The following is a 25,289-nucleotide window of genomic DNA, read 5'->3' as shown; positions in this document are numbered from 1 at the left end:
TTAAATTAATTAAAAACATTTATTAAACATTAATAAAATAATTAAACGGTGAGATTCTGCTTTCAAGCAAAAAACTTGAAAAGTTATAAGCAATTATAGATAAGCAGTCTTCATTTTAAAGATCATACTGATCACTTGATCACAGTATAAACAGTTAATTGATCATACTGATCAATCAATTAAATAAAAAATAAATTCAGTGTAATCGTGACTTACCTTAAGCTATTAAAACTCTAGTTAATAAAATAATTGAATAATGAAATTGAAGTAAACTGTATTTATAATGTAAACAATTAATTGATCTATAATCGATCAGTAGAGATTGATTTATTCTTTTAGTCTACAGGCTAATTTGAGATTGATTGATCAGTATGATTATCATTACTTACAATGAATCTTAAACCATTAAAACCTTAATTAACAGTTATAAAAACAATGATCATTTTTATGAGGGTATTAATTTTTATTCAATATTGTGATCATCAGGGTGATGATATAATCTTTGTTCCTTTTTTAACCACCAAGATGATAAGCTACGTTAACATTTGGATGAATCTAAAAATTAATAAATTCAAGATATATTTTCTATATAAAATTCTAGAGATTATAATCCTGTTTATTACCATTCTCATGAATCTATCAATAACATGTCATTAACATAGTTTAAATATTAAACTAAGACATATTTCATTGCTGTTAAATGTATTTTTATGTTACATATTGTGTTATAAATTCCTAATTTTGTTCTGCTCTAATTTTTTAATATGTGTATCAATTAAAGAAAATCAGAGCAGAACATTAACAGAATTAATTTCTATATTTCTAAGGAATTTTTATGAAAATAAAGCAGATTTTTTTTTTCATTAAAATTATTTAGATTTAACTAACTNAAGTGCGATAAAAGTTTCTTAAATATTAATTATAATCGATTTATTACTCCAGTTAATTTATCAAAGGTATTATGCAAATAAAGTATTTTAATTACTGCAATTTCCATTTTTTCTTCTTCTCTCTTCTATAGGTTATAATGAGTGTAGAAAAATAGGTTTTCAACTACAACGACAACTGGTTCTGATGTTATTGGGTGATTTACAGTGTGACCAGTCTCATAGACAATTACTACCATATTTACAGCCATAATAACATACGGTGACTGTTCTGTGTGATTACAGAGAAAGGGGGCCCTTCGTGACTCCTATTAATTTGTGCCGTTCTTCACCCTATAATTATGGCAGCCGACCGAGATCCTTTAAACGCATAACAGTAGGCTATACCCGACTCACATTCTTTCTTAAAATTGTGTTAAAGTAGGCTGTAACTTCAACCATTTTTGCATGACTTACAATATCCCCATCTGTAACAAGATGTTTACTTCACTAATGTAATTATTTAATGATTACGCTTCAAGTTTTGGCACTAAGTTTAAATTTATGCCTTACGTAATGCCTTTTTCCTTTATAAAATGCAATAATTTATATATATTTAGACTTTTAAATCATTATATTAATTAAATTCTAAGTGACGTTTGAGGTGGTTTATACAACAAAGCTGATTTTGCAAATCTATTTTAAGCTATAAAATAATTATTGAAAGCTTAGATAAGATACATATAAATGGTTTTAATTAATTTGAGTAATGTATTTCTGTGAATAAGTTTACTGTTCTTTTTCTTTTCGTGTCCTACTGAGTATATGTTATTATATATTAATAATTCCTGTTTAACTCTTGTTTAAAAAACTATTTGAAGTTATTACACGAAGATTTCATGAAATGTAAAATTCATGGACCATTAATTAATTTTTCATTCCTGAAATCTCACAGTTTGCATTCATGAACACATGAAATATCACAGTTTGCATTGATGAAATCTCACTGAAATCGCACGATTTAAATTAGTGAAATCTCACATTTTTCATTTGCAAAGTTCCTCTTTTTGTATCCATAAAATTTCACATAGAATCGCATATCAGTCGACCCCCCTATAACACCGTTGATTTTTCCGTTTTATATGAATTCCATATTGTACGAGTCACTTAGATTTTACAGATACGTGTGCCGGGCTGTGAACTGCTCACGTATTTGTAAAATTCAAGTGACTCGTACAACATGGAATTCATATAAAATGGAAAAATCAACAGTATTATAGGGGGTCGACTGTATTTTTACATCCACGAAATAACTTTCATAAATATAAAATGCGAGCTCTCACGACACTCATAACTTCTGATTCATTATTCCAATGAAAACTTATAACTAAGATATTTAATTTCAATTATAAACAATGAATCCTCTTCTATAAATTATAAATCTTATTTTATTTTTTTAAATTTTCTATTATTAAAAAGAAGAATCTCTACAGTAAAAAGTAGCTTTAGAAGTAGCTCTTGATGTGACTGATGTAGTGTATTAGAAAAAGAGTGGAAGAGGAAAATGTAGAAGTAGCTTTTCATGACAGAATAACATTATTTAATTTATAATAATAAAAATACTACTTTATGATAAAGTTTTAAACTCGGCGTATTGTTGACATTTTAATAGCCCTAAGATTAGGTATTGAAGAGGACAGATGAAGATGGAATACCAGTCAGATACAGGGCCTGATAATTCACCCTCAGGCTTTAACAACCCTTTAAGTCACGTGTTCGGAACAGGAACAAAGATCAATTATATTAAATTATCATTGCAATTTCTCACAAGTGGCCTTATAATTACCTTGGAAGAGCCGCATTGTAATAATAACTAACGGTTCCTTTTGAACTGTTCTTTTTACAAATGTTAATTTATGCATTTCGCCCTTCTTACGTTATTATTTTTTTTTAAAAGTATTTATTTATTAAAGCTGACTAATAATATGTTGACAATTTAAAAGTATTCAGTTTAGCCTTTTAGAGATAAGATTTAGGGAAAAAAGGGGTACTTAATTATACGTCATAACTGTCAATATTAATAAGTAATTTATTATCCTAATTTGAAGAACGTCGACTTAATAGTCTGCAATTATACTTTACGTACTTTAATGGGTTATTTAGGATTGTATATCTTGTAAAATACATAACTCTGATTTATAATAATGTATTATTTTTTTTATCCCGGTTTCATTTTTTTTTAAACTTAAGCACATGTTGGGTGTTCACGCGCTGAACAATCTCCCTTCGTATTTTATAAATTAAACCGGAAATGAGCGACGTAATTGGAAGTGTTTATAGATTTTAACAACGTAAAGCGTTGAAAATCGTTGGAAAAAAACGAAATTGCATTTTATTTTTCTAACTTACTGTTTAATTTTTCAGGTTTTAGATGAGATAGGATGAAAAAGGACCACACCTTAAAAAAACTAAAAATAGAATGACCACAAGGGGTCAATAAACCTAATTCAAGCTTCAGGTGAGTAGGCTCTTACACCTAGACCAACCTGTTTATTTTTAAATAACGATATATATACTATATGTTAATTACAGATAAAAATGATCATAATTTTGTGAAAGACATCATAAAAATGATTTATAGTGAAGATGTGTGGTCCTGATTGAGAAATTTTATATAAAGTCAAATGACATTTATAGAGGAAAGAAGGTAATGGAGCCATTAAAGCGACATTAGAAACACTATATAAATGATTCATTTTAATTATTAATATTTTATTTTGTTGCTATTGATAATTGATAGGTTATTTTTGAATCGATTAAATTATTACTTTTCATAGTTTTTATGGTGATAAACTCGTTTCTATACAGCTATAATTAAGAATGTCTTCCTTCTGACGCTTCATTGATTGTATATATTTTTTAAAAAAAACATTAAAATAATAACAAATTATTGTTGAAACGGTTTTTTTTGTTGCACCTGACTTCGTGTTTGCTGAACAACTGTAAACAAGATTCTGTACTGATTTTTATTTGTAATTGATTTAAAAGGCTGTTCGCTCTTTACTTGTTCTCTACTTCTTCCCCCCTTCTCGCAGTCGTAGGAATTTGTTTTAATTAAATATTTTAAGCTTCTTGAAGTTAAAAATAGTATTTAAAAAGTAACCTGTTGCGACTTTTCTAACTAGTTTAAGTGATTCTAACTTGTTAAATTGCTTAAATTATGGTGGAATTTTATTTGATACTGTTTTTTTCATATATAATGACGTTTTATGGCTGGCTTATACTGTATAATTGTAAAATTTCCTAACATTCTTATTTTTTTATGGTCAATTCAGTGTTTTAATTGAATTTAAGCAATATATTTTTTTGTAAAATTATATAATCTAATAGCCCATTGATGTTTAAATTATTGTATTATAGAACTTTATATTTATTTTAATATTGTTTAGATAGAGTTGGAATCCTGCCGAGAAGATTATTAAGGTCCCAACATAGACAAACCTCAAAATTTAGTGTCTTTTATGTAAAAAAAAAAGATTAAAAGTTGCTTCTATAAGTGGTGAAAAATACATTTTTATACCCCGACTACACGAGAAGGCAACAGGGCCACAACACAGAGAGAGTCCCAAAATCTAGTAATTTATCTTAAAAAAATGTACGAAAGTGATATAAAGTTTCTTCTGATATGTGGTGAAAAACCTGTTTTATTGATTTTTTTCATATATTTATGGCTTTCGGATAGGATTGAGGTACCACAAGTGACTAGCCAAGGCCCTAAATCGCTTTTGTCAGCCCCTAATTGTGACCACCCACCTATCTACTGATGTTTACATTAATAAGCTTACTAAAGAAAAAATATTATAGGGTACTTTTACAAATTGCATCGACTTTGACTGTAGATATAAGCTTTATTAGGCATTAAATCAAGCATAAAATTCGTACATTAAGTAGACATATCGTAAAAACTAGAATTCAGATAAGATTATCTGCAGTTAATATCAATCAAGGTTATAAAATTTAAATAAAAAAAGATACATAACATACATAAATGGACATCGAGGAAAATATTCACTTAGATATTTTATTTTTGAAAGATAATCATAATTTAGCATTTAAAATATTACAAAATATAACTTATTCTAGTGAAAAAATACATATATATGCTGTTATTTATTATTGTTGGGATTTATACAGGAGGATACTTGAATAGCCTGCAGCATGGTTAACACGTCTTTTTAAAACCAACTGGATGAGTTACAAGAATTTGATGATTTATGAATACAAGGTTCTTTAACCCTTCGCATATTATGGTTAGAAATCCGGTTAGAAAAATAATATTGAATTCTATCACTATATCCGATATTTTATATGTTTATTTTCTCTATAATTTTTGTTTTCTTCTAGAGATTTAGCAGCAGCATCCTCGATTTCCGTAATGGAAATCTATCCTTCCCAGTTTACGTAGGAATCTATGCCAAACTATATCTCATAGCTTAGAACAAATATAATTATTTTTTAATCTAAAAAAACGCTTTTTATTCGTATAATTATTGTTAAAGAATTGTCTTTAGTACGGTTTAAAATTAGGACTTATGAAACCGGCAGTCGACTTTAGTTAATGAATTTACGGATCAATTTTTCAGCCAATTACTTTATTCGGGTTAATCCCCTCTTCAGTTTAATCCCGTTTGATTTTTAGCATTCGGTTTACCAGTGATCCACGCTAAACGATTAAAACCACAAGGGAGTAAATTTTCTCACAAATAGGCCTATAAACATTATGGCCGACATAAACAACTTACATTTAAGTATGAGCTTATGTTGACCATGAATGTTTTTAATACAGTGTATCTTTATATATTCCTCTTGAAGTAAGTTGTAGTTAAAAAAAGTTCTCTCTTTCTGGTCTATACAAAAATTTCAAGTAAATTGTGTTTGATTTAATGGTGCAAGGATTTTGTGCCATTAAACCAAATTTCTATTAATTTTAATGTATTATTAAATAATAAAATAATCCAAAAAATCGAAGAATCATTTTAGGGGAATACTCTATTATAAAGAAATTAAATAAATATTAATAAATGAAATTACGTTCAGGAATATAAGAAAAAAATAATTTATTTTAAATGTAAATTGCTTAAATAAAGCGCTTTATTCCTAAATTTATTATCTATTTGCAGGTGAAGAAATTTAAATTACAATCGAAAGAGATTTAGATGATAAATATTGATTTCTTTTTCTAGTTTTCGTAAAGCTTTTAAACTAAGTTTATGAATTTAACAAGAAAATTGCTTTATCTCTACGATAAAATTGAAATAAAAAGTTGTTAAAATTTTTTTTCTATAAATTTTGCATCAAAAATTCATACAAAAATGTAAACTCGATTATTCAAGGGACTGTTTTATATTTGAAAAAAAGTATTAAGTTTCAGTGTACACTTTTTAAATAGATAAAATTTAAGCTTAAAACTGTCAATAAATCTATAATTTCTTATCACATAAACACACGTCTTCATTATCATAACTTTAAAATGCATTTAATATCTGATTATTAAAACAGATTTTAAAATATTATATAATAAATAAAGATAAACATTGTATTAACTTCGGTATTTCTATTAGGGGTTTACTATTTCACAAGTAATTAGAAGCACTAATCCTGTTTAGATTGAAAGCATGATTGATAATTAATTGACAATTTAAATTTGTACAGATGAATAATTGTGAGTTATAGAAGGAGTGTCATTGTAAAGATAGATCAATGTTTAGTGTAACATCTCTTTTTTGGTTCTGCAAAATTACTTTCACAACAGACTTCATTATTTCTTGACACTCAGAGGCGTGGGTGTAGCACCTGCTTCTTCCACCTTATTAAGTTCACTTCTAGCACAGCTAAACGCCCACCTCTCTAGTTTCTCCTCTCTCACAGCACACTAACAAAATGATTTGCTCTAAACATTCCTCTTAAATAATTTAAGACCTCATAAATCTCTCCTTTAAATGTATTTTTTTTCCTTTTAAATTTACATTAAAGCGTACAATCTTTAAAATGACTTTTACATTTTCTCAATGTGTTTTTTTTTAATTTTTTCTTTATTTAAAAAAAAGGAGTGGATGAAAAATTATGTTTTAAGCGAATGATAACGTTAAATATTATAAGAGAGTTCATAAAATGAGAATGTGTTTCTGGACATGTGTAATTTTCATTTTGCTGAAGAGATTACGGGCGGTTACTTCCTTTCTTATAACGATTTTTTCTTGTTTTTATTGTTAAATTCTAAAACGACTGATGTCGGTAGATTGTTTTTAAAATAAATTTACTGCTTTATCTTTAATAAAATGTATTTTCTTATGAGGAAACTATAGAAAAATACATTTTAACTCTTCGTACGTGATGCTGCAAACTGTCACGTTCTTTCATCTATTGTAGAAGAACGAATTTAAATGATTTATTTTAAAATTGTCTTTCTTCTAATGCTGATTTTTATAATATATAGTTTATAGAAATTTATAAACAGGAGTCTTTAGAGTTTAATAGCGTACGGTCTATCTTAATGGACATTAAGACAGTTGGGCGGAGTTGTATTTGTTTAACTATTAACACCCTCTTCTGTTCTGTCTATATAAAATGAGTATCTAAAGTTCATATTTTAAGTTTGGCTCAACTAGAAATGCTCATTGATGTCCAAAAATTCGCTCGAGGCTACTAAAATGACAAATCTATCCCGGGATGGTAGAAAAAAGGGAGAGGAAGCTAGGTTCCATAGCATGAAAAACGATGGATGAACCTATAATTACAACTATTATTACACTTATTACAAGTAATTTTGATCATTAAGACAGGATCAACATAATTACGTGTAAAATAGGCTTGGCACCGATTGTTAAATGACGGGTATCGCCTCTTCAGGGAGATATTAAGTGCGTTATCATCTCGCATGTGCTACCCTCCTAATAGCAGAAGATGGCCTAATCGTCCTGATTTGTAATTAAGAGTAATTTTCAGATAAGAAATATTTGACTTACATATAGATTCCAGATGGAAGATTGTTGAGATTGGCCAAACAATTTCATTAAGATGTGTCATTTCTGTTGATAACCTTCCACCTTTTGTTTATTATTATTTTAATTGATATAACCGATGTTCGTTTAATTACCCACTCTTCTACATCGTTGAGTGTATAGTTCTTGAAGAGTGTAGGCTGTTAATATAGGCCTATATCTGTGATGGATTTAAGTTAAATTGTGAAGTTCGTACCTTTTTTTTTGTATAGATATGCTTTTACAGTCGATCCCCCCTGTAACACTGTTGATTATTCCGTTTTATATGAATTCCATGTTGTACAAGTCACTTAGATTTTACAAATACGTGCGCCGGGCTGTGAATGGCTCACGTATTTGTAAAATCTAAGTGACTCGTACAACTTGGAATTCATATAAAACGGAATAATCAACAGTGTTATAGAGGGGTCGACTGTATTTGTTAGGATTTCGTGGTTGAATTTAATTAGAAATTTATACATAGTCGTAGAATTTTTAAAGAATTAACTTATATTAAACTAGGAATAACTTTTAAGAACTTATCTGTAGGATCGTGAGTCTCTTCTAGTGTTGATTAATAAACTCATAAAAATTCATTATTTAAGTTTGAAAACAATACATTTAATTGTATTTAGAAGAATTAACTGATTTAATATTGCCAAAATTGCTTTATCTATTTAATTATAAAGAAAAATTCGTACAATGTTTATAAATATAATGCAAAAAAAACATAAAACGCTTTATTTTAGTGTTTAATATAACATTAAGAATAATTAATAAATTATCGAGATTAATTATATTAAATAGCCCTATTAACCCCTCTGTAAACCAAGTGCTAATAAGGACTAGACAGCAAGAAAGTGCCTCAAGGTCTCAAATGCCCTAACGAAGACCCCTCAACTGCTAATTTATCTCAGAAATACTCAAAATATAAATGGATCTACAGCATTAATGACCAAAAAATATCATTCTGTGGTGTTTTAAGATATAAATAATGTTATACTTAAGCTTCAATAACTGATATAAGGGTCGAAATTAGATTGAAAGTCGATCGTTTTAGCGTTTAAGATAGCGTTATTGGAGGACTAGGAGGGTCGAAGTTTACTTAACAGGATAGGAATTTAAAAATTAATTACAGTCGAATTCCTTGATTAACGCTGAAATTCTAATTGAAGCTCTTTTCGTTCTCGAGATTCCTGCTAAAAAGAGAGTAGAAATAGCATAGATATTTTTATAATCGAAAAATCTTTGGTAACGACTTTTTATCCAATCAGATAATACTTGAATCAGATTCTCAGTTAGGGAGAAAAAGACAGAAAGCGTTTAAAACACCTGTAATTTTCGTCCAATTTAGGGAGTTACTGAAGACCACCCTTAAGTCAACATAGGTGGTCTTCCAGGTGTAGAACATTCAAGATCCTGTTTCTTAAATCTTTTATGTTCTAATGTAATTAAAAAAATCTTGAAAGTGAAATGTCTTTGATAAAGATATATGTTGAAAGCTGCTAATAGGGGCAATAATGATTAGAGTATTTTCTTTTTTTTTTTCACTTATTTCTCACTTGTAACATTAACAAACTTCCATTTATTATGAGTTTCTTCGCAGAGTACGTGTGGTTCTTTGTTCTCTTAGGAAACTCCGACTTTAAAGGTAGCAATTTTAGTTTAAACTGGAAAAAAAAATTATGTTTTGTGTGCATAAGTCTTTATTGTTAAATCTTTTTATGTTATAAATTAATTTTAAAAGCCTAAAACTGAAATATCTTTGATAAAAATATACGGTATATTGAAAGCTGAAAATAGGAGCAATAATGATTAGATTATTTTCTTTTTTAACTTATTTTTCACTCGTAATGTTAACAACCCCCCATGTAATATGAGTTTCTCTGTAAAGTGCATATGGTTATTTGTTTTCTTGTTAGAAAATTCGGCTCTTTTTAAAGTATTTATTCAGTTTAAACTCGAAAAAATCTTATATTTTGTGTGCAGAAAATCTTATTCTATAACGTGATTAATATTACATGCAGCGTGACCACTGTGCGAATTCGTTGACTCGACTTCTTTTCAGTATACGCCTTCATTTAAGGCCATTCACACCAACTTATCGCACATTTAAAATGTTTTTAATTATTCAAAACACAGTAGTCGAGAAGTTATAATAATTTTTTTTCAAGTTTTTAAGTCATTTAATAATTATAAAATCGAATTTCTAATTGTCGAAATGTATAAGCTGACCTTGCAGATAATTAAATTCACCTTGCACAATTGATTAATTAGCATAGATATCAACAGTGTAAATAGATTTAAGTGCGATAAAAGTTTCTTAAATATTAATTATAATCGATTTATTACTCCAGTTAATTTATCAAAGGTATTATGCAAATAAAGTATTTTAATTACTGCAATTTCCATTTTTTCTTCTTCTCTCTTCTATAGGTTATAATGAGTGTAGAAAAATAGGTTTTCAACTACAACGACAACTGGTTCTGATGTTATTGGGTGATTTACAGTGTGACCAGTCTCATAGACAATTACTACCATATTTACAGCCATAATAACATACGGTGACTGTTCTGTGTGATTACAGAGAAAGGGGGCCCTTCGTGACTCCTATTAATTTGTGCCGTTCTTCACCCTATAATTATGGCAGCCGACCGAGATCCTTTAAACGCATAACAGTAGGCTATACCCGACTCACATTCTTTCTTAAAATTGTGTTAAAGTAGGCTGTAACTTCAACCATTTTTGCATGACTTACAATATCCCCATCTGTAACAAGATGTTTACTTCACTAATGTAATTATTTAATGATTACGCTTCAAGTTTTGGCACTAAGTTTAAATTTATGCCTTACGTAATGCCTTTTTCCTTTATAAAATGCAATAATTTATATATATTTAGACTTTTAAATCATTATATTAATTAAATTCTAAGTGACGTTTGAGGTGGTTTATACAACAAAGCTGATTTTGCAAATCTATTTTAAGCTATAAAATAATTATTTTTAAATTTAAGAAGTTAATAAATTTTGCTTTAAGTTTACCTCAAGAAAAAAGAAAATGACTTTAAACTGCAGAGTTTAACTGTAGAAAGAATTAGCATTAAAGCTAAAAGTTATAGAAATGTGTAAAATGATGAGAAACGACCTTGGTATTAAATGAGGAGGAAAACTGATTAAAAGATAAATGAATATTTATCGCCGTGAATGCAAATCATTAAAATAAGGACTTCGAAAACTGCATATTTAGTCAATAGCAAACCTGTTTTTGATACATCTATCTCTACATATTACATTTTTAACCTTGTCCATTTTAAAACATTAGTTTTACTAATAGGGTTGTTAAACAAATTTTTCCTTATTGTCTCTCTCTTCACATTTTGTACTCAGACAACGAAGGACGAACAGCTTTGCACCCCTTTTAGTTTCGAAATCAATTTGATTGCATAACAAAAAACAGTATTTGTTAACACTCTTCAAATGTTTCGTTTTAATTAAGTACATTTGTACATACTTTTTTTAAAGAAAGATAATCATAGTAGACTTCAGTAGTGAACAATCTCACATATATTTTTTAAAGAGATGTAGGCCTATACAAAATACATATTCAGTAATGAAGTATATACTGTATTTTATAAAAGAAATGTCTATAAAGTATACTTATAGTGAAGCAGAATCTTACTGTAGGCCTATACATCTTTTAAAAGAGGTGTGTAGGCTATAAAGTATAGTAGTGAAGAAGAATCTTATATACACTTTTTAAATAGATAGATACAAAGTTTACTTGTAATGGCAAAAGAGAAACTTGAATTAATCTCCTTGTTTATTTAAAATGCTTAAAATATAAATTATTACATCTTTTATATAATTCTTTAATTTCGATGGTGTAATTCTGTTTTATTTCTCCATAAAATTTCTAGAAAATTTTACAAAGATAATGAATTATGCGATTTTATCACGCAATTACCTGAAATTAAATACGTAACATTAACATTAATTAAACTACTGCATTAGAAAGATATAATTATAAACATAGCAACGAATGTTTTGATACTAGAGTAGGGAATTTCTAATTATTTTTCTTACGAAATGATAATATTGTAGCATGCAATAAGAACATAATTTGTCAGTTCTACGGGAAATACAGGTTAATTTATTTGATTAAAATAAAATAAAAAGCTCTTCAAACCTTTAACCGGAGTGCTTCTATTTTTAGAATTGCGAACGTTTTCGTTGCCCCTCCAGGGCTCTTCTTCAGGCTATAACGAATGGGCCTTTAATATTCAAATAAGCATTCGATATGAATCTCTTCCGAATTCTATCATTTGAAATTGTTCCGAAGTTGTGTTGCACATGCTCTATATTCATCCCTTTAAACTCTGTCATCTATCAAAATCTCTTCCGAATTCTATCTTTGTATTGCGCATGCTCCATACTCATCTCTTTAAATGCTGTTATCCAGCAAAATCTTCCATGCTATCGATAGGGCCATTTCCTCTTTATAATTAATACACGTGCCGTTTCTTCCCGCCTTAAATATCTCCATGACCTCTAGCCATTGTTGTTGAGGGTTGGAGTTGGTTTTAATGATTTTTGCCACGCGCAGGTCCGCCNATATATATATATATATTTCTTCTTTTATTACCGTAAACCATTAAAATTATCTAGAATTTAAGTATATTTTAATTTCTTTTTCTGAATAACGTTGCGTAAAATTATTCTAGAAATTTGTTTTATCCACATGGAAAGGTCAATTTTGAATGGGATAAAGTTTAGCTTGATGTGCATTACTAGTAGGAATCTGGTCTTTAATTGAGTAAAAAATCATTTTAAAAGGGTGGTTGATTAATATAGTATCATTGTCCTTACAGAGCAGATGCGTTCTATATACAGTAACACACGATACGCTTTCGTTTAGGCAGATGTTATGGTGGCAGGTGGCGATATTTTCCAATTGCTTCCTGTTAAACCCGTCATTTCTGGTATAATCCACTCAATTGAACGGCAGGTGTCACCTTCTCTGTAAAGAGTTGTAACAGGATTGACTTGCACCTGCACTCTTCACATTCATTTTGAATATCGCCGTCCTGTTCTTCCTACAGAATATCGATGAGGTTTGAAAACTTGTTGATTGTTATACAATCTCTTCTATGTCTTTCCCCTCTTTATTATGTAAATATTAAGAAGTGATTAAGCTTTCATTTATCACTTTTTTTTATAACATTTAATTAACAAGAGATTGGATACCCAGCATAGATTTATCTAAAAACATTCCATTACTTTGAATAGTTTTAATCATAGTGAACTGTTACTCCGGTCAATACAAACCAATTAATTCTTTACGCCATTGTCTTTTGTTATGTAAATATTAAGGAGTGATTAAGTGTTAATTTATCACCCCTTTTTTTTACATTTAACTATCAAGGAATTAGATATCTTGGATAGATTGATACTCATTATAATTTGATTCTATAGTTTAATTAGGAAGCGAAGTGTTATACAGTTAATATGAACCAATTAATTATTCTACACCAATTATTCTAGACCTATAACAGTCAAATATTTGATGTGTTAAGTCAACGAATGCAATTGGAGCGAAGACACAGCTCTGTTTATCATGCATCAAATAAGGACAATATAGCATTACATAATTTATCCTCTTGTTTGGTTAGAGTTATACGGCTCAAATTCCATGCCACAAGCAGTTTACAATTATAATCGAATTGATCTAAGTCAAGAAGAATAGGATAGGGACAGCTGCCAATTTATATTATGACAATTAGACCTATATGGAAGTAATGATATGGAAACACCTGGACCGCATCTAACGGGATTCTATTAAGAGAAATACCGATTTATATGTATCCTTTGAATAGTTTGCATATATTTAACTCACGTACACCAGTATTGAAAGCTATAAATAATTTCCTACTGAGCTAGAACACGTTTCCTTTGAAATAATGAACTTGTTAACACTTTAAATCTTAAACACTTGTTAACAATTTAAATTATTGTTTACTCTTTATAAATCTAAATTTCTTTTGTTAAAAAAATTCTTTTTATAACTAAACGATATTTTAGTTTCACGAAAATAATATTAATTATCAAAAGGTTAATTTATAAAATTTATATTAATTATTCTTGTGTCTGTAAGCTCATGACTTCTATTGTATTGTTGTTATACTGAATAATTGCTTATGTTTTGGTTGATTATGTTTAATTTATTTATAGAATATAATTCAATTATTTAGCAATGATTTAAACATTAGCACAACATGAATACATATATTGTATCTTGTATCCTACGCTAATGTTTAATATATACTGTGTGAATTTGACATTAGTTCAATACGAATCTGTCTAATATTAGCTCAGCATGATCATATCTGACATTCGAATATATCTAGTATTATCATTAGGTTCAAGATGAATATATGAAATGCTCGTGCTAATGCATACAACATTATTAAATAGATGCATTATGTTCTTATGCGAATATTACAGAAAGTATCTTCGATATTCATAGAATAAATAGCAAAATATTTAAAATCCGCGAATGTTAATCCATACTTCCCGTGTTCTGCTTTTCATGCTTAATTCAGTTTTAAAATTCAACATCGACTAGACCTATTATAAGCGAACAAATGTCAGAAGCCCTGGAAACATTATTGAATTTTATGAATATTCAACATGTAGAGCATTTCACGCATCCTCAATAGGACATTTCAGGCTAAATAGGGGAGTGGTTTTTTATTCATAAAGTCACGTGTAGAGCGGGGTTAACTGAATTTCCTTAATTCCGAAGACGTGAATTGAATTCATCCTAAATTCCTACACAACCCTGTTGATTCATAGTTGCCTCTATTAAAGGGCGTTAACAAATTTTAACTTTAAAGCTTCGTACTCGCCTCTGAGTTTGTTATAATAATTATATTACGTAAATAAAAAAAAATAATAAAGAGACAACTTTATAGGTTGCATTTAGAGAATATTAAGTGTAGATTACTATTAAGAATGCAATATTTATCATAAAAGTTGGCAGAGTCCTTCTACTGGGGTGGAGTCCTCTGACATTGGTTACTCTTGTAACTTTAATGTATTCTTACTGACGTTTTGCTATGAATGTCAAAATTTTTTTAAGAAAAAAATATTCGAGAAATCCTATTAAAATTGATGGCTGTATTAATTAATTATACATTTATACATAAAATTAAGAAATAAAAATTAAATTCTTAGCTGTTATATACGAATATTTCATCTTTGTAACTCAATTTAAAGTTAATGCTCATAGGTTTTGCTTCCATTTTTCATGTCCTTGAAAAAGTCAACGTCAGAAGTCAGTCTATATTTAGTGTACGAGTTAAACAACAACCACATAATTAAGTGTTTCTGTTGTTAATTATCTTTAAAGGCCTGTCAGACATCCACCAAAGGTTATTCGTGACTTATACAACACTCCTCCTTCAGGCTTTGACGTGACTTTACCTCGTGATGGACGTGATTGTGTGATTCTCTTATAGAACGTTAAATTGCTGCGTGATTTATTAAACATTTCATTGTTATATTTAGTGCGGTTATGCGGATAATTTAAAATTCTACAACATTGTCGAATCGCAGAAACAATACTTTTATCTATACGTAATCTACTAAAATAGTATTTACGTGATCAAAGAGGAAGGATATTCGAGTAACGATCTTTTAGTTTGTTTGATGTTTGATGGGATAAGGCAAAGCACCATCAGGGATTCTACCAAGAAGTACCTCCCGGGAACTTTGTGGGAATTGTACAGTACTTTATTTAGGTGTTATACACGTGAAGAAAACCCGGAAAATTCCACTTGGTCAGTCCGTTTGTCAGGCGCGAATCCGGACTCGACAGTGGCATATTTTTATCTACATTTTGTAAAATAATATAAATTGAGTTACTTTATATAATACAGAATGTATACTTATGTATACAATGGTATTCTATACACGAATATATTATATAATATTAACATTGTAGGCCTGTTTTAAAGCGATTACTGATTATAATTTTTTTGTTTAAATAAATTAAGTTCCTTATTTAAATCTTACGTTAGAGGTTAAGAACTTGTTGAAGCCTTAAGCTATAACAGATAATAGATCCTTCCCCTTCAAATTATAACAAAATACGATACTCTATGCCGTAGCTTATTTAGCTTGCGTGTAAATAAGGCACTCCCTCTAATAATAATAATAAATAATAAATTAAGATCTTCAATAACTTTCATTAAAAATTCAGATAGAAATCTACTTTTAAACTTCTACTTAAAATAAAAGTATTTTATTAATAAAATAAAATAAAATTTTCTTAANTCTTTAAATCATTAACATAATTCTCCTCTTCTATGAGATTTCTATTAAAGATTTTTTTAAAATTTATAAGTATAAAATTATATAATTATAATATTTTCTTTATTTTATTTTTACAACTTTCAGTAAAATCAATCAGATATCAGATCTATATTTGTGTATAAAATGTATTGTTTCTTTAATGTCAACAAATAACTTACATGTTAATGTAATTCTTCATTTTCTCTTTTTTCTTTACAGATATTTACAAAAATATATCTTATTTTCTGTATTTTACCGTATTTTATTTAACATAATAAACACGGTAAATATATATATATATAATAATTTTCTTAGAAGCCGCTTGAAATTAAGGAATACAAAAATTCATAAGTAAAATAAATAAAACGAGAAAAATATAAACAATTTTTTTGTTTAAGTAAAAATTGCCAAAATTTGGTCAATTTTTTGCCTTTAAAAAATTAGTAAAAGTCTACTCTAAAGTTCCCCTTCTTTGCATATGTATTTTTCCCAAAATTTTAAAATTTTAACATATTTTTGAATTTTTTTTTACACTCTTTTCTGAAGTCTTGACAATTCTTTATGGATTTTTAACACTTATTTTTGTTTAATTACATTCCCAATAATGATGATAATTTTACTATAACTTTGGCACACTTCCAGTTACATAATTTAAAAAAGAAAAAAACAGATTAAAATGCGATTTCTTTTGGCAACAAAAATAGAAAGAGTAGAATCATTACTTAGTTATATCTTTATATAAAGGACTTCTATTTTAATAGTTATTTTACTTTTGATCGCATACTGGAATCAATTATCCAGTTATGTAAGGACGGCATTCTTTTAGATCAATTATAATTATAATAATTATTATTTATTTCCTTTTTTTGAGCAAGAAAATTCAAAAAGTTTATATTTTTACATCAAGAGCTATGATCTTCCGCCGATTGATCATCCCCACCTTCAGATTCTGTATCGTCATCTATGTCATTTTTGTCCATTTTGTCATCCGATTGTTTATCTTCATTTTGTTCGTCTTCGGATCTCTGTCGACCTGTTTGTTCTTCTTGTTTTTGACGTTTATGTTTGGTCCTCCGATTTTGAAACCACACTTTAACCTTAAATAAATAAACGATAAGATAAATTTTTATATATTATTGTAGATAGAGAATTATACTGATAATCATAATGCTTTTTTAGAATTATTAAAATTAAGTTACACTTAATTCTAATTGTAAACAATGATATTTAACGCTTACAGTTAATGTAATTTTAACAAATTATTACGTATAATTTTATGAGAAATGCAATAGATTGAGTAGAATGGTTAGAGCAGCAATAAATGAAGTAACAAGTTATAACAGCATACAAACTGCTGCATTGTTTCATTCTATAAAAATAGTTGAATAAAAACTAGAAAATTTTTGCTTTTCTTACATAAAAACAATGACTTTTTCAAGTAACATTCAACTACTTTTAATAGCCGAAGGACAGTAAATATTTAAAAAGCAACTTTAAATAAGAATCTTCAATCTTAAGTAAAGAAGAAAAAGAAACACGGTATCTAATTAAGTAGCGAACCATGTGATAAAAATCTACTAATTGTAAGCTGTCATTTATAATAGTAAAAATGATAATTAAATTTTTCAAAAATTATCACCCGTTAGAAACGTGAAAGGAAAAACGTTGATTGTTTGGAACAAAACGTCAATCACTTATCTGATTGACATAAATTGACAATAACAACAACAACAACAAAAAAAAAAAACAAAGTGAAGTAAATGAAAAAGTTGTAGGACCCGTTACGTCAATCATGATTCTAAAATTATCATTAGAAAAAAAGAAAACTGATTAACCTTATGCTTACCCCATTTAAAACATTTAATGATACGTGGGAGGATATTCGGAAAATAAATGAAAGATAATGCATCGTGATCGTATTAACCTTGAGTATTTGTGAATATCCCCCACAGTTTCATGAATTTTCTATTTATTTATTTATTTATTTTAATTTATTTTTTAGTTTTTACTTGAAGTAACAAGAAAAATCCCTCTTTCTATAGAAGAGGGGGCGTTCAATTACTTTAAAAAGCGGAAGAAAATTTGGCCCCAAGGGGTGGCATTGGCCTGGATGAGTTGTCCAGTTCATAAACTTGTTTTTAAACGCGGATTTCGAGCTACTAATAATATCACGCCTCGGAGTCGTAATTTTAAACGTCAGAATGTGAGTAACCTCTTTTGTTGAAGGAAATATATATATAAGACTGTAGAATAAATTAGTTAACGTAAACGTCGAGTTAAATGCCCCTATTCTTAATATATATATATATAAACATTTATAAATTAAAAATAACATAAAAAAATTAAAAGTTAAGAAATTATCTATCCCGCCTATCCTTCTGGCATTTAAAAAAGTTTATAAGTAAATTTACATTAATTAATTTGTGCTTAATAGCTTTAAAGGTAATTAAAAAATACCTTTAAATTGAGTTGCGACAATAATTTACATTGTTTAATCTTCTTTCAGCCTAAAGCTAGCCTATTTGTAAAGCCTAGAGCCTTTACTTTAAGGCACATTTAATCGGATATTAAGTTATTTTTAATTTTTTTTTTTTAATTTCTCATTAGTAGCTTATACAGAGTAAGAATTGCCTTTTTAATAGTTCATCAGCCCTCTAAATGGATGAATTAACCTAGTTAATGTAAAAAATATTCTGTATGTAGACATGAATTATTGTTCATTTTTATGTAGAGATAAATCTGTTGATATGGTTGAATATTAAAAGTGTAGAATTGATTATATGTATGCCTTAATTGCGTTATATCACACGTAATATTGCTATAAATTAATGAGTTTGATCCTATCAGCAATAATTTAGTTCCTAAATAAAGATATTATATTGAAGAATTACTAAAATACAATTAGTGATTTTAAAAATTTATGTATTAAAAACTCAAATTTTATTAATAAATTAAATGTTTTCATTCTATATAAAGATATTAATTCTTAATAATGTAAAAAATTCAGTATTTAAACTCATAGTTTACAAAATTTGTAATTAACTTTATTTTATAAGAAAATAATTAGATCAAATGGGGATTTTTAAAAATAAAATAAAGTATTTTTATCTATAAATAACACTTATTAATATTGTAACACGTTAAAGCCAAATCATTATAAGAGATGAATAATCAAATCAATGACTTTTCTTTGTATTATAAACTTGTTTAATTACTTTATCCGCCCTTATTATAAATTCAAAGTAATCTTTCGTAATTCTAATTTAAGATAATCCAGTTTACTCTTCCAATTTTAAGTGTGTGTTCTGATTTTTTAAACATTTTCTAAGCCCCAAGCAATGAAGGAAAAATATTTTTACCGGGTATTCTTAACATATCATCCTATTTTTCCTACAAATATATTTATAAAATTAAAAAAGAAAAAACAAAAGATATCAATACNCCTCTTTTGTTGAAGGAAATATATATATAAGACTGTAGAATAAATTAGTTAACGTAAACGTCGAGTTAAATGCCCCTATTCTTAATATATATATATATATATAAACATTTATAAATTAAAAATAACATAAAAAAATTAAAAGTTAAGAAATTATCTATCCCGCCTATCCTTCTGGCATTTAAAAAAGTTTATAAGTAAATTTACATTAATTAATTTGTGCTTAATAGCTTTAAAGGTAATTAAAAAATACCTTTAAATTGAGTTGCGACAATAATTTACATTGTTTAATCTTCTTTCAGCCTAAAGCTAGCCTATTTGTAAAGCCTAGAGCCTTTACTTTAAGGCACATTTAATCGGATATTAAGTTATTTTTAATTTTTTTTTTTTAATTTCTCATTAGTAGCTTATACAGAGGAAGAATTGCCTTTTTAATAGTTCATCAGCCCTCTAAATGGATGAATTAACCTAGTTAATGTAAAAAATATTCTGTATGTAGACATGAATTATTGTTCATTTTTATGTAGAGATAAATCTGTTGATATGGTTGAATATTAAAAGTGTAGAATTGATTATATGTATGCCTTAATTGCGTTATATCACACGTAATATTGCTATAAATTAATGAGTTTGATCCTATCAGCAATAATTTAGTTCCTAAATAAAGATATTATATTGAAGAATTACTAAAATACAATTAGTGATTTTAAAAATTTATGTATTAAAAACTCAAATTTTATTAATAAATTAAATGTTTTCATTCTATATAAAGATATTAATTCTTAATAATGTAAAAAATTCAGTATTTAAACTCATAGTTTACAAAATTTGTAATTAACTTTATTTTATAAGAAAATAATTAGATCAAATGGGGATTTTTAAAAATAAAATAAAGTATTTTTATCTATAAATAACACTTATTAATATTGTAACACGTTAAAGCCAAATCATTATAAGAGATGAATAATCAAATCAATGACTTTTCTTTGTATTATAAACTTGTTTAATTACTTTATCCGCCCTTATTATAAATTCAAAGTAATCTTTCGTAATTCTAATTTAAGATAATCCAGTTTACTCTTCCAATTTTAAGTGTGTGTTCTGATTTTTTAAACATTTTCTAAGCCCCAAGCAATGAAGGAAAAATATTTTTACCGGGTATTCTTAACATATCATCCTATTTTTCCTACAAATATATTTATAAAATTAAAAAAGAAAAAACAAAAGATATCAATACAATTAACAAATTACAATTATTTATCAATTGTTTCTAATTAGGTTATCTTAGTTGTTGAAAAGGGGCACAGATTTCTTTACAAATCGTGATTTCTTATACATAATTGTGAATAAAACCCATTTTAAATCATTCTAAATTCAGGCTAATGATTTTTGCATCAACATAATCTTGAATGCCCTAGATTAAGCATAAACATTCAATTAAAAAAAATTAAATTTATTTATATTGCACAAAAGAAAATGTATTATTTTTTTTAAAAGCAATAATAAAATAAATTATGTTTAATTTTCTATGTTTTAAGTAGGCCTACCATCGGTATGAATGATTGAAGTAATTTTTTTTTATTAATAGTATTAAGAAAATTAATTTTATTTATGTTTTTAAATACATTTTTAATGTTTTCTAATTTTTCTTAAAGGTAAAATTTCATTTAAAATGTATGTTAAAGCTCTAGGAGAAGAATTTGAACTCATAAATTTTCATGTTTAATTTATGACTAATGCTTTTACTACTTTATTTATTAGAGTTAATTTAAGTTAATCAGGATAATAAATTAATGAATGTGCTTTAATTAACTTTTTTGAGATAGAATTTAAAAGGCTTCTACTCGAATTTTAAGAAAATTTCTCAGAATATTCAGAGTTTAAAAGGTTATACACCGGTATGACTTTAATTTTAATTTAAAGAGCAATTCAAGAGAATTTAAAAAGCAATATTTTGTCTTAAAATTTTTCATTTTCAGTAAAATATCATAACAGATGGCGTTATACAGAGTTTTGAATGTCGTTGCCGGGAAAGTTATGCAACTCGTTGCTGGATTTTTTTAATAGAAGAAAAGAAGAAGAAGAAATGCTTCGAGTGTAATCAATGAAGTGAAGTAATTATTGAAAAAAAATTGGAATTATTCTTTTTATAAAGAGGGCAACTTTCACAATTAGTTCGAAAGTTATTTCCTTTTTAATAGAATGACTTTTTTCATTCTTTCTGAAGGATTACGTTACGTAGTAAATGTTTATTAAACTGATTGACAGGATGATACTTACGTCGACGAATGATGTCACATTTTTAGATTTAATCCCTGTGGCTTTAAATCCTCGAATTACGCAGTTAATTATAATTAAGACACGACGTTACGCGATNCTTAAAATTTTTCATTTTCAGTACAATTTAAGAAGCTGTAAATAAAGCTAAATATAAAGTTTAGATTTTATATAAACTTACATTTAAAATTTATAATTTGAAAGACTAAACTTAAGGCTAATACTTAAAATTTTTATAATTTACATGAGACTACATTTTAGATTTTAAAAATCTGTTTATTTAAATGACTATATATTGTATAAGGCTATTTATGAAATTTAAAATTTACGTAAGACTTTAATTAAAATTTAAAAGGCTATTCTAAATAAAAAAACTGATTATAGTCTATATTACATAATTAATTTGAATAGAAGAATAGTTTAACTGATATATATATATTTTTAAACCACGATTTATCTATAATGAATACTGACATTTCTTTATTAATTATTCGAAGTGGCTATTATTTCTTCAGGCAACAAATCTATCGATCTTGAATGTTGTCAATAAAGTGACAGTTTATCGAACATATATGTATATTCGTTCTACTTAAACAGCTTGTTAGCATCGTTCTAGATAATGTCAATTTGAAAGAAAGAAAGAAAAAAAAATCTTGTTGATGGATTGACAGAATTATTTTCAAAAATTTCCTAACTGAAAACTCTTTACTAACGTCGTGAATTAAATGACATGATTTAATTATACAGGTAACTTCATTTCTATAATATATAACTTATATATATATATTGATCTAGAACTCAAAAGTTATCTTTCTAATTGATAATATTATAAATATTTAAAAATTTAATTACTATAATTATCGATTTAAAATATTAATTATATTCTTTGGTATCATTTAGGGCGCTGGTTGTATTAATTTTCTGAGAAGCACACAAGGAAAAAATGATATGATGTAAGTAATTATTGTTTTATCCTTAATATTTTTATCAAGTTTAGTCATATATTTTTCCTTTTCAGGTGTTTGATGGGTAAGTATTGAAAGACAGATTTATTCTTATTGAACTGTTTTGTAAGAACTTCCGTGTAACCCCGTTCATTATCCTTTTTCTTGCCCGCCTTTCAATTTAACACCAAACACACCCACAACAAATTATCCCCTAGGCCATATCATTGCTAAATACTGGTGACCACACCCGTTAGGTACTCACCTGCGTTTCAGTTAAGCTTAAAGTCTGAGCCAACTGTTTTCTTTCGGCTCCTACCACGTAGTGATTCTTTTCGAATGCGTGTTCTAATTTCAATAACTGAGAAGGTGAAAATGCGGTCCTGATCCTCTTTGGCTTTCTGAACGGGTGAAGCAGAAAACTGGATCCATCTGGACCTATGTCAATTGAAGAAAATTCTATTAATTACAATAATTATCAACTGTTTATAAGTTATAGCAACTGAATTATACATAAACTAAATATATAGTTCGTTTCAAGCTATAATTTATAACCGTGCATTTTTTTCCATTTTATCTATAAATACATTTTTCTAAATACAGTATATCTGCTGTATTTATAGAATTAAATACAAGAAGCAACTAAACCTGTTATGTTGTACTCTTCTGTATATAAGTTAGCATTGTATCATATTTTGAATCGTCCCTTCCCTTCAAGGTTTACTTCTAATAGTTATTAAAGTACTGTACATAATAATAAGATTTAGTTCAAATTACATTTATGTAATTACTCATTTATTTATTTTTTATTTTTATTATATTCTATTGTTTTAAGTAAACTTAAACTAAACTTATCTTAATAAATAATCTATTCTTAGTAAATTCAGTAAGAAAAGGCGGAGTTAATCTACAATGGAACATTTACTTTTACATAATGAGGTTTTATAAAGTTATAATAAACATTAATATATAATTCTGCTGTTATTTGTCTATCCCGAATCTCATTAATCCTGTTAAAAATTGAGCTTTAAGAAGATCATTAATGACAAAATTTAAAAATTTTCTTAGATTTTTTAAAACATGAAGTCAAATTTATCTTTTATTTTCCTGGTAAATATATTTGTGATCTCTATGCTTTGTGGAAGATTTACTTGACACTTCTTATATCCAAAACTTGGAAAGAAATGTCAAGTAAATTTCACTTCTCTGCATTTCTCTTCTTCTACGTCAAAAATGTGGGCTCCCAACGCTATAAAAGCACACTAATAAAACCATTAAAACAGATTTATTACTAATAATCAAAAGATTAATTCATATAATATTCTTGTTTTTTACACAAAAGATTCGATTTTGGGTTGGTATTTAGGCCAAAATTTACTCTACGCCGACTCTTATAATGTTCAGGCCAAGATAGAGAAGGGCAGTTTTTTGGGCCTATCTTGGTCTGATATTTTATACAAATTTCTTTCTTATTTTGAGCATGTTGAGCAACAAAAGTCTCTTGAAACTAGAAACTTGGTATTCGTACATCTTACCTAACACTACTTTTTAAATTATTTAATAAACATTTGCATTTAAAATATATTGTTTAATCCGTAATAATTCTTTTTTTGTTTTAATTTAATTATTACAAAAATACGAGCTAAATCATGTAACGTTGTTAACTGAGTAAACTATGTATTGAGGCCTGTAATTTCCATATTATTACACTGTATGACGTGAATTATGATCAATAATTTAAAAAATTCCAGGAAGATGATATAATGCTCAATTACAGATTATGGTTTTTCCTGTTTTTACTCGAATAAAATTAATAATATTTTATTTTAATAGACAGAAATATATATATAGAAATTACACTGAGAGGCGAAGGCCTATAAGTGAATTTATTAGGAATACTTATGACTTCGGGGCCAAAAAATTTAATCAAAAGGCCCATATATAAAGTTTAGTTTAGACATAGATTAGAGTTGAGGCACAGATAGTGAGGGCCAACAGAGCCAAGTGACTTTACTAACCTCCCTTTTGCTGGGTGTGATTAATTAGACCTATATGAAAAATAATGTATTAGACAGTTGGCAGAGTCCTTCTACTGGGGTGGAGTCCTCTGACATTGGTTACTCTTGTAACTTTAATGTATTCTTACTGACGTTTTGCTATGAATGTCAAAATTTTTTTAAGAAAAAATATTCGAGAAATCCTATTAAAATTGATGGCTGTATTAATTAATTATACATTTATACATATATTTAAGAAATAAAAATTAAATTCTTAGCTGTTATATACGAATATTTCATCTTTGTAACTCAATTTAAAGTTAATGCTCATAGGTTTTGCTTCCATTTTTCATGTCCTTGAAAAAGTCAACGT

At 27.4% G+C, this 25,289-nt stretch overlaps 1 protein-coding gene and 2 long non-coding RNA genes across 7 annotated transcripts in view; 2 read left to right on the top strand and 1 right to left on the bottom strand.

Moving 5' to 3' along the window:
- Nucleotides 1-18,833, top strand: part of LOC111641030 — a 30,343-nt gene extending 11,510 nt beyond the window's left edge. Inside the window, exons 4-6 of the long non-coding RNA XR_002759350.1 lie at nt 3,291-3,384; nt 3,459-3,573; nt 18,262-18,833. This is a non-coding gene — a long non-coding RNA (uncharacterized LOC111641030). The remainder of the gene's footprint in view (nt 1-3,290; nt 3,385-3,458; nt 3,574-18,261) is intronic.
- The window catches only part of LOC111641028 (homeotic protein empty spiracles-like), a 29,901-nt gene continuing 21,016 nt past the window's right edge, over nt 16,405-25,289 (bottom strand). Inside the window, exons 2-3 of the mRNA XM_023387132.1 lie at nt 23,185-23,357; nt 16,405-17,356 (exon numbers count right to left, since the gene is read on the bottom strand). Of these exons, the coding sequence (XP_023242900.1) occupies nt 17,162-17,356; nt 23,185-23,357 (368 nt within the window). The 3' untranslated portion in view covers nt 16,405-17,161. The remainder of the gene's footprint in view (nt 17,357-23,184; nt 23,358-25,289) is intronic.
- LOC111641029 overlaps nt 22,349-25,289 on the top strand; it is a 51,609-nt gene continuing 48,668 nt past the window's right edge. For all 5 annotated transcript variants that reach the window (XR_002759347.1, XR_002759349.1, XR_002759348.1 and 2 more), the window contains exons 1-2: nt 22,349-22,722; nt 22,876-22,928. This is a non-coding gene — a long non-coding RNA (uncharacterized LOC111641029). The remainder of the gene's footprint in view (nt 22,723-22,875; nt 22,929-25,289) is intronic.

This window comes from Centruroides sculpturatus, unplaced genomic scaffold (genome assembly GCF_000671375.1).
Source record: "Centruroides sculpturatus isolate CEXI.00-Female unplaced genomic scaffold, Cexi_2.0 scaffold1245, whole genome shotgun sequence".
Taxonomy (NCBI): domain Eukaryota; kingdom Metazoa; phylum Arthropoda; class Arachnida; order Scorpiones; family Buthidae; genus Centruroides; species Centruroides sculpturatus.
This window is presented reverse-complemented; position numbering and strand designations above follow the sequence as displayed.